The sequence below is a fragment of the Cydia fagiglandana genome, chromosome 12, assembly GCF_963556715.1.
Source record: "Cydia fagiglandana chromosome 12, ilCydFagi1.1, whole genome shotgun sequence".
Classification (NCBI taxonomy): Eukaryota; Metazoa; Arthropoda; class Insecta; order Lepidoptera; family Tortricidae; genus Cydia; species Cydia fagiglandana.
In genome coordinates, this window is record NC_085943.1 from 19,594,839 (window position 1) to 19,605,995 (window position 11,157).

The window sequence follows — 11,157 nt, forward strand, 5'->3', positions numbered from 1 at the left end:
TTATTAATTTCACTTAACGACAAAAAGATTTAATTGATTCCATTTAAAAATACATATTTATTGTTATAATCAATTCTTCATGAAGGTATTTTCTATATTTATTTTTTCTATTCTCTTTTATCTCGTTGTAGTCTTTTTTAAATATATTTTATAAATATACGGTTTAGTTATTATAAAAAAACTACTTTATGTAAGCAAAAGAAATACTGATAGCCAAATTCAAACCCAAAAAGGCTTTAGAATTAAAGGAATGAATACAATTAAATGAATGCAAGCTGCCACACAAAGAAAATTATTCAGATGTGATACTTTACACTCCTGATTTAGAAGAAATTTACCTCACAGGTGTGTCCAATTTTCTATTGAACACGTTTTTCTAAATATTTTACACAACCTACGTCATTCGTGTGTACAAAAAATAGTATTCCAGAGATTTGGGAGGCGTGCACGTTACCGAAGCTAAGCCAGAGGCTCTTACGTCAATTCAATTGCACATTTATTATTACCAAGCACGCTTTGCATTTTAACCTCACTAATCTAATATCCCGTCTGTCTCTTTCACTCCTCTATTATGGTCGTCAGCGTCACTTTGTATTCCCTCCCTTCCTGATCTCTTGTCTTGTGCATTGCAGATGAGTCCTTAACCCCGGCGACCGAGGCCCCGTCCCGCTCCTCAGGTATCTCTCTAGAACCCTATTATATTTTTATTTTTTTCATGCTTTATGTCTTTGCAATGGATTTTTTTTGCTACTTACTGCTTTTCTTGTAAGTGTGACTTCATTTTGACTTCATACTGAATAAAATCTAACAGAACAGGCTCGCATTATAAATGTTTTAGATTACCGCTTTAGACAAAATACTTTTAGGTTAACAAAAAGTCCTGCTAAAAATAAACATTGGAAAACAGATTTGTATAATAATATAAACTATCAAAAGATTTCTCACATACTTACCTAAATGTTGTTATGGCAAAATCATACTGAATCGTACCTACACTGCATGAAAACAATCTCTACTTCGATTTAGCTACCGCATTCTTTAGGTGAATGACACAGTGTGATTGCACTTACAGTAAAACTGAAGATAACATCGTTTTTTGCAATATTTCCCAGCAAGAAAATCTGTTTGAGTTTTCATTTCGTCTCATTAGCCCTTAAATATACCAAGAGATAAAGCCCCGTGTCACGTATTCATGGGAACGTCATATGAAATTACGCTCCGTCAGACGGCATGTACTCTAAAGCAATAAAAATAGGTCGCTTAGTGTATGTAAAACATTCATACAAAGTTTTAGTTCTCATGAGTTCCTATTGTGTATGATGAAATCGTTACTGATATTCACGTGACACTAATTAGTCCCTTGGTGAATTCATAGTATCCATATCTGAGAGAATAGTTTTTAGATATATTCAAAAAACATATCAAAACTAAAAAATGCGAGTTTTATCACAATTAAACACCCAGCTAGAATATTAAGCGTAGTCCGACTGAACGAGTAGAATAATTTCTCGTGTACGTGGGTTGGATTTCATGAATTGATTGGTTGGAAGAATATAGGAATATAGCTTACACAATTATAAACCTACATATTTGAAGTTAATAACAAAATAAGTATCAAGTGGCAGAGTCTTACAGAATATATATTTTAATGTAATTATTTAAAACTAACAAACAGTAATATTTTGTTATAAAAACTAAACCTAAGGAAAACGTACAAGTGTAAATCTAAAGAAGGCCCGTGAGGTGATGTTATTTTAAATACAAGTGATGATGTCCTCCCGTCAACGGCGCTATAAATACAAGTACTTATATGGCAGGACGTGTCAACCAGGCCCCTGTTTCACCAACGTGACAGGTGCGACGAATTGTAAAATCACTGTTGCTGACGTTACAGGCATCCATGAACTACGGTTACCGCTTACCATCGGGCGGGCCGTATTCCTGTTTGCCACAATCATTGTATTATTAAAAAAAACTTTATGATATCGGAAAAAACAGATATTTCTCTTGCTAAGTTTATGACAATTGTCACAAGAAACACTACAATTGTCACGAAATTCCGACATATAACTCATTACCTGTCAAGAATTACCTACAATTCTTCTAAATCTTTGACAATTGTCAGAAACTTCGCAGGAGAAATATCTGTTTTTTTCCGATATAATAAAGTTTTTTTAAATAATACAATGATGGTGGCAAACAAGAATACGGCCCGCCCGATGGTAAGTGGTAATCGTAGCCCATGGATGCCTGTGACGTCAGCAATAGTGATTTTACAATTCGTCGCACCTGTCACCGATGTGAAATTGGGGCCGATGACAGCCGGCAAAAGCGCACACATTGTATGTTAATCAACAGACGTGCAGATGGAAACGCAGCGTGCATCTCAACGATATTGCGTTTTATATTAAAACAACATTAACTAACTCTAACGTTTCTCCATAACGGCGTTAGTATGAGCTCATTATACTAATGTGAACTCTGCTGGGTGCAAAAGCAAACAATGTCTATACATATAGACACACCTCACACACCTCTCACCGCCTCCATATGAAAACTTCACCACGCACATCAGCCATTAGGAAACTGTTTTGAATATTATATTTATTACGCGATAATATTAAATGATATGTATAATTAACAAATATTTAAGTACGTAGACTTTCAATTTATACTAATATTGCCAATGTGTGATGATCGCAAGCCATCTTACTAATTATTGTAACTTTCAAACGTAACTTTAAAGCGGGGATACCATACGGCTTTTTGGTTGCGGATTTCAGAATCTGATAGGTACTTCGGAGGATTTCTAGGAGGAATTACATAGAACTTTAATACTTTCATATTATTATTATTTTTTCTATGGTCACTTTTATTTCTCGATAAGTCGTTACGTACTATTTCATAGGTTTTATATTTATTTTTTTATTGACATTTATCACTCTCAACATCTGCATTTTAACTATTTTAAACTATCACTTCATCCACACTTTTTCATCACACTCACCACGTGATCTGGGAACCGGCAGAATATCAGTGCCTCGCTCGAAAGAGCGAAGCGTATAGCTGAGTCGGCACCCTTTTGATGTTGCTGCAATGCACACACTAGTGTAACCACTGCAAGTGTTTTCACTATTCCTGTCGTTGCTATATGTCTCTAATATTTGTAAGATTTTTTATTTATTTTTTGTCTTAATCGATTGTGTATTTTGTTAATTGTGTAATCTTCTGTCTGCCTATACATTTTTGTAAATTGTGTGTATTTGCAGCAATCAAATAAATGCTTTATCTATCTATCTATCTATCTTATTAGGTAAATTATCTTCAACAAGTATCAACTTTAGTATAAAGGTTTGGGTGGCGTTGACACACGCGATATCACCTTAGAGTAACTTATATTGAATGTCAAAACTTAGAAAATTTATAACTTTACTGTTTTACGTTGATTTCAATTAGGAAACTTCAATGTAAGTACCAAGACCATTGACAGAGGCATCTGAATTATCTCGTTGCCGCAACGCAACTCTACAGTTCTACACCAACAACATTGCTGCTTTCGCCATTCGCATGCCATTTAAATTCTTTAGAAGTAAAATTCCAAGTCAACATCAACGTCTTTATGCAATGAATTCGTTTAGTAAAATAAGAAGTATAATTATATAAGTATAACTATAACGGTCAGCCTTTTCAAGATAATGTCCTTACTTAACAATAAAACATCAAGCGTAACCATTGAATACAAAACATATTATCCTACACCAAGTCAGACGACGCAACGGAGCCACGCTGTTACGTCGTGACCCAAATCTAATGTTAATTTGTCTTTGGTTTTTATTTGTTTTTATTTGTAGTTTCTTTGTATTGTATTTTTTTTTTGTAGTTTCACAGTGCCTTGGTTTTACTGTAATGCTGTGTTACTTATTTGACTTATAAATAAATACCGGGTACATGCATGTCATTTATTAGCAATCGACTGCTAGATTCTGATATCATAGGTCGTTCTCGTTTTATCAAACTAGTTTAGGCTTAATTTAATTTCTCGACAGTAGGTACCTAACTGAGTGACTTCAGTGTATCTAAATAATCCTCCAAGTTTGGCACAATACCCTTACCGTGAATTTACTGCGGCCGGAAAGACTAGCAACTTCATCAACTGGCAGTGCATCTCGCTCTAACAAATAGGCCCCTAAATCAGTACGAGAAAGACGCATTGCAAGCGATTTTACGTAGTTGTCGAATATGGCATCAAACTCGTACTTAGGTACAGAAAAGCAGTATTAGCAGTTCTAAGCTGATGTCACGTTACAATCAGCGTAAACCACATGGGACGCACGTGCTTTGTAAATTATGTGTCTGTCTACCCTCTGTCATGCATAACTTAATCCAAATTTCAAAGTATATCAATATCCTGCAGAATTTGAGCCTCCTAATCAGCATTCAGATCAGAGCAACACGGCTTATGAATATAAAATAGTATTACTTACAGCCAACCAATAAAAATATATTCTTAGTCGATCCAAAAACTTACAAGCGCATGTATTTTTTCTGGAATAGAGATGAACTTATACAGATTTTTAACAGTCAGAATTTTTAACAGAGCATATTTTAACTTACTAAAATAATTGTGATACATGTTACAGATACATTCAAAGGTTATTGAATACTACCTCAAAACCATTTATTTAAATAAATCGTCCTCCATTAAATATTGACTGGGAATTTTAACATTTTATTCAGATATTCAAAATTTTTACTTTTATTTGCGCGTTAGTGGCCGCCAACATTTTGTCAGTTGTATAAAAATGGTCAAATACAAAACTTTTAAAGGTCGAAGAGGATATAAAAACCATGAAAAATAAGATATGAAGAGCTGACAAAAATAATGGATTCACGCCTCAGAATCTACCTTACGACGGCAGATAGGTGAATAACTCGACTCAGCAACACTAAGATTCCCACGATTATCCCATATCTGGTGAAATTGAAGGTTTACTTGTTACCAACTTTAATTAAGCGAAGCTGCGTTTAAACCCGTATAGCCACGAATTATCCGCAAACTTACTCGAGAGTTGCTTGCGTGGTACTATTTATCAACTGCAACGTTTCTGCTGTTGGGAAACTGCTGAAAACATTTGGTGCAAAACACTCTTATGCAACAGTTGGAACTTCGATGAACCATACCTATTTTAATGCATTCGTATTTTGCGTTTATGGAACTTCGAATAACCACAAAAAAGTATCAAACATTTTTGAATTTGTGAGTAGAATCTAATCTTAAATGCAATTTCTTCTCTACGAGTATGGCTTAAATAATATTGTGATTATAAACAAATGATGATTATGCAAAAATATTTCATTTATTACCGGGTCTGTCGCGATATAAGTTCACTATTTTTACCTTAAATCCGACGTTTCTATAAAGCGTGATAGTTTAAAGTCTTCTATTACTTTCACTTTGGTGGAGCCGGATAAAAAATATTCATAGGTACTGTTTTAGTAAACTCCAATAGGTAGAAGGTTAACTCATAAGTCTCATAACACATAATGCAGCAGCAGCTTAAGTTTGAATCTCATAACCAATCTATTCACATGAAGCTTCATAACCGTGGCAAACCTACATACAAAATCTGGAACAGAGATTTCAACTCGAACGCTCGCAAGGCGTCTGTAGATTAGATCAAACGCCACCCAATTTTGTGGGTCATAAAGTGCATTTTACGTTGCAGCATTACTCTGTATCATTATTTATTATGCTAAATTAGACTTAGACTTGTGAGGAATAAGGTTGGTTTTCTGTTGTTGCAGCGGCCGCAGCCTCCATCTGGGGTTCTCAAGACGTGTATGTGAAGAAAGGAAGCACAATATCTCTGACTTGTTCTGTGAACGTGCACTCTTCGCCACCGTCGAGCGCGTCCGTGCTCTGGTAAGATATCATTTGTAACTGTTCAAGGAAAATATATTCTAACATTGTGTGGTTAACGTCGTTTTTCGTTTGAATAGTGGATTTTTATGGTTGCGTAACGTGCAGAGGGATGGAGGGACTTATCGGGTGTCGATTTTAGATTCAGACACTTGATGTGTTTGCGTCGACCTTGCTAGTGGGATTTATGTAATATTGAGAATAGAATTCTTTACTATTTTTATAGAATAATATCAGTATTTTAGTTATATTGTATTATGAGTGATGAAATGAATTGAATGTTTGAGCGTTTCGCAACAAAATTAGGGAATCCATGATTCCATGAGGGATTCATTTATAGACATGAACTGGATAACATTTTAAGATAGGTATAGTTAAACATTGTATAGGTCATTTCATAATCTATGTAGGTGACGACCTAAGAAAGCACATCAAATTGTATGAAAGCATCTCATAACAATCAGTCAGATTCATATAATATGTATTCTCATTTCTTTTATTGATTTTAATTTCTTTTCCTTTTGTAAGATTTGATATGTTTTCTGAAAGAGCTACGTATTTGTGATTTCATGTACATATATGTTTATTTTTTATATCAAATTCTATAAAGTTATGTACTCACTGAGTATAATTGCATGAATTCTATAGTAATTTAAATTGTATTTTTCTTAATTACTCGTAATGCATGTTAATTATAAGATGTAATAATGTTTTGAAAAGATGTGTCCCGCCGAGTTTGTTGCCGGTCCCATATTGGGATACCCTCCTCCAATTGAGGGGGGATTTAAATCTTCTCGGGGCAGAGGCGTACGGTTGGAGCCGGTAAAGGTTTATTTGACGTTCATAAGCGCATTGTAATATGCCTACTTGAATAAACTATTTTTTATCTTTTTATCTTATCTTATCTACCTATCTGTCTTTATTGCGTTGAATGTCAAAGTTCAAGCAAAGTAAAATAGATACAATGGATCTAACGAAATCTGGGTTTTATTTGCTTTTAGCTAACCTACACGTAACTCCTGGATAAATAAAATGATCAATGTGAGGCACCTAAATAAATAATTTGTTTAGAGATTTACCTTAAAGTAAAACTACTTGATAAAATTAAAATAATTGCTACGGAATGATTAGAGAAACGTGGCTGAGTAAGTAAAAGGTACCGTTGACGGGTAGACAGACTGATTTACTTCGTATAAACTAAGTGCTTACATGCAGTTGAGTGATCGTAGTTCTACATCCTTAACCTTAGCTGTACAAACATTGTCTGACGTGGATCAGCGCGTGAGCTAACGCATAATAACAAAACATTATAATCAATTGCCATTTATAAAAGTCACCGTTGGTGCAGGTAAGACCACCACCAGTTTGACACTGACATGTTCGCTAGCGTGTGCGTAACTTACTTTCTATACATCTCGCTCGCACTAATATGTGAGTACGAGGGAAATGTATAGAAAGTAAGGTAACTTACTTTCTATACATCTCGCTCGCACTAATTATGTGAGTACGAGGGAAATGTATAGAAAGTAAGTTACGCAGAAGTTAGCGAATATGTCAGTTTGACACTGCTAAGGCAGTCGTGGTGAAGTTAAAATCTTAAGCCTCAGTCTAAGAAAGTAGTGAATACGGGCGAGCGTGATATACAAAATGTAATCATGTATATTAACCCAACCTAACATCCCAGGTATCACGGCAATTCCGTGGTCGACTTCGACTCGCCCCGCGGCGGCATCAGCCTCGAGACGGAGAAGACGGAAGGCGGCACCACCAGCAAGCTGCTGGTGACTAAAGCGGCGCTGACCGACTCGGGGAACTACACGTGCGTGCCCAACAACGCGCACCCGGCCTCCGTGTCCGTGCACGTGCTTAATGGTGAGTTCCAACTAGGCTCTTTGGCTTGTGTAGCAAACCATACTATGACAATATTATGGATAAAATTTAAGTGCGACACAATGACCCAGTGCTCTCCGATATATAGGTTAGATTTGGACTTTAAACTTTTGGAGGATCAAATTATTCTTGATGACTAAAGCGATCCATAACGATTCAAGAAGATATACGTACGTGCGTAACAAAGTGCACCTTTTTAGACTACGTCGGTGGCAAATAAGCATACGGCCCGTCTGATGGTAAGCAGTCTCCGTAGCCTATGGATGCCTGCAACTGTTACATTCGCATTATTGCCGACCCTAACACTTCGCACCCACGATGAGCTCTGGCAACCTTACTCACCGGCAGGAACACAAGTAACACAACACTATGAGTAGGGTCTGCTATTATTTGTGTGTGGTTTTCTGTAAGGTGGAGAGTTGGGCTCTGCTCTAGATATGGAATGGTATCCGCTGTCCTGTGCCCTATTACACAAAGCGAGATGACATTCGCAGTGCTCTTTTGGACGTAGTTTAAAGACATAGGGTTCTGCCAGAGGTAAATCATACGAGGTACTAGATAGTAAAACTAGAACTAAGTAAGACATGATGGTAGATATGGACTAAAGGATCAGGCTCTTAACGTAGTAGACTGAAAAGAGTACCACCAGCAAGCTGTCAAGCAGCAATGAGCGATTAGAGATGTGACAGGATCATCTTTTACTCATGTTCTTTTTTTTCCTGACAGGCGAGCACCCAGCCGCCATGCAAACGAGCAACAGAGCGTCGTCTTACCTCACTGCGCAGCTGAGCTGCGCGGCAGTCACCTATCTGCTCTCTTCTATGGCTTGCAGATGATCAGCTTAACCGATACGTTAGAAAAGGACAGAGCTTCTTCTTCGGCTTCGATTTCGGGATTCAATAATTTTGAAATTTAATTGGTTTATATTGGAAATTCAATTGATTAAGCGCCACTTGAACCATGCCACTAACCCGGGGTTAACCGGTAAAACCGTTAACCCAGTATCAAATCTATTGGTAACCAAAACCATAGTAACTCCAGGTTTAACCTGTTAACCCCGGAAGGCGCAAGTGGCCCTTAGTCATTGTATTTTATTCCGTTCCAGTTGCAATTTCATTGAAGTGTTGTTTTATAAAATATAATTTTGTCAGGTAATGAGAAACAAAATCAATGTTTAATAATAACATTTAAAACTTTCCGAAACCGAAACATGTTTTAACAATATTTATAAAGTTAATTTAACTTTACTTCGTTATTGAAAGCGACGTCAAGTTGTTAAATACCTAAGTATCGTTTCCGAGAGGTAAAAGCTTCACTCATGTGAAAATTTAATGTTGTTAATATAGACTTAATTAACATTAACATTAGATATTACTCAAACCGTTAGGAGATTGTTATAAAATACGTAATTGTAAGATCTACTTTAAGGAAGCAAGAAGACAGTAGTATTTGATAATTGAATTGGAACATACGTTCATTTATGTAAGTTTGATGTTATTCCAATAATAATATTTTGAAGGAATTACCTGAAAATAAATCATACATACGTAATCGTACAGTTATTAATCATTGTTTTAAAACAATGACGATTGAGTTGTATTGCAATTATTTCTTGTACCTACCCCCTAACTAAATATTTTATTGTCATTTTATGTAGGTATTTTTTTTAAATCAATATTGTTGTTCAATTCTGAATCATCGAATTTCTTAAATAATTAGAAGATTTATATAAGAAAATTTTATTTAGAATGTCGCACTACTTATGGAATTTTGATATTCCAGTAAAGGTAAGATAAATTCAACTTGGAAGATTTAGGATTTAGGATTCTGAGATTGCGGGACTTCCAAAAAGTTTTTAAACTCATATTTTTCACTTTAACAGAATTGTCTGCCATGTTTTGATCAAGCATTAATCTGAAGTACCTAATCAATTCGTTAATTAATTGGACACTTTACTACATTTTCAGTTTAAAAGTCATCAAATCAATTATCTTTGATATTCCAGAGTAAAGGTAAAGGTAAGATAAATTCAACTTGGAAGATTTAGGATTTAGGATTCTGAGATTGCGGGACTTAATTCGTTAATTAATTGGACACTTTACTACATTTTCAGTTTAAAAGTCATCAAATCAATTATCCTTGTAGGTAACACCGATTCCGAGGCGATGGTGGTTTCCGAGAGTTCGCGACAAGCTCGGTCGCATTTCACCTTCCCATGATACGATTAGATCGGAGCTGTCAGTGTCAAAAGTGGAGTTTCTGTTATAAGACGTCAGTCTTTTGATTATGACAGATCCGATCCATATCTTATCTAGATCTATTTTTTGACGTATTTAGAATCAGGCCGTATAATACAGTAAAATTATACATTTTGCGTTTGATTCAAATCCGGTAGTTCTGATTTTTTGCAGGCTTGTTTATGATGTTGGCCCAATGAATAATCCGTTTGTGACCTCGAGCGCCGAACGCACCTTTGTCAAAAATCGAATAAACCGCAATTTTTTTTAAATTTGGGCGATTATAACCCTAAAGTACTAGTTTTTATAGAAACTTCCTAGGGCATTTTTAAAGTAGACTAAATTTTCTACAATAAGACACTAGAATTGTCTCTGTACATCTAATATTTTCCGAGATAAAGACTTTCAAAATTTTATAATTTTACATCAGTTCGTAGCTATAATATAAGGGGTAGGTAGGTAATTTATATAGAATTCATCACTGCCACGTTCTACAAAATATTTATATTTCATAAAAAAATTTATGAGTGCCTATTTTGCAAAAAAAATTTTTTTTTAAATAAATATTTTGTAGAACGTGGCGGTGATGAATTCCATATAAATTACCTACCTAACCCTTATATTATACCTAAGAACTGATGTAAAATTATAACATTTTAAAAGGCTTTATCTCGGAAAATATTAGGTGTACAGAGACAATTCTAGTGTCTTATTGTAGAAAATTTAGTCTACTTTATAAACGCCCTAGGAAGTTACTACCAAAAACTAGTACTTTAGGGTTATAATCGCCCAAAACTAAAAAAAAATTGCGGTTTATTAGATTTTTGACTAAGTTGCGTTCGGCGCTCGAACTTGGATTATTCATTGGGCCAACATCATAAACAAGCCTGCAAAAAATCAGAACTACCGGATTTGACGCAAAATAGTTATAAGTTTCCTTCGTTGCTTTGAACTTGACAAATGGCGATGGAAGTAGGTATGTTTCAGGTTCAGGCTATAGTGATTATGATTACCTACTCAGAAATAGATTGTAATCCAATTTAAAGATTTTGTTTTATTGTAGGTTTTTACTGTAGTTTTAGATTATTTCGTTAAACGCTAATTTTGTCT

General features: G+C 35.2%; 1 protein-coding gene across 1 annotated transcript in view; it reads left to right on the forward strand.

Moving 5' to 3' along the window:
* LOC134669703 (immunoglobulin superfamily DCC subclass member 4-like) overlaps positions 1 to 9,890 on the forward strand; it is a 207,434-nt gene extending 197,544 nt beyond the window's left edge. Inside the window, exons 4-7 of the mRNA XM_063527383.1 lie at positions 633 to 677; positions 5,806 to 5,923; positions 7,605 to 7,792; positions 8,537 to 9,890. Of these exons, the coding sequence (XP_063383453.1) occupies positions 633 to 677; positions 5,806 to 5,923; positions 7,605 to 7,792; positions 8,537 to 8,646 (461 nt within the window). The 3' untranslated portion in view covers positions 8,647 to 9,890. The remainder of the gene's footprint in view (positions 1 to 632; positions 678 to 5,805; positions 5,924 to 7,604; positions 7,793 to 8,536) is intronic.
* The last annotated feature ends 1,267 nt before the right edge of the window (positions 9,891 to 11,157 follow it).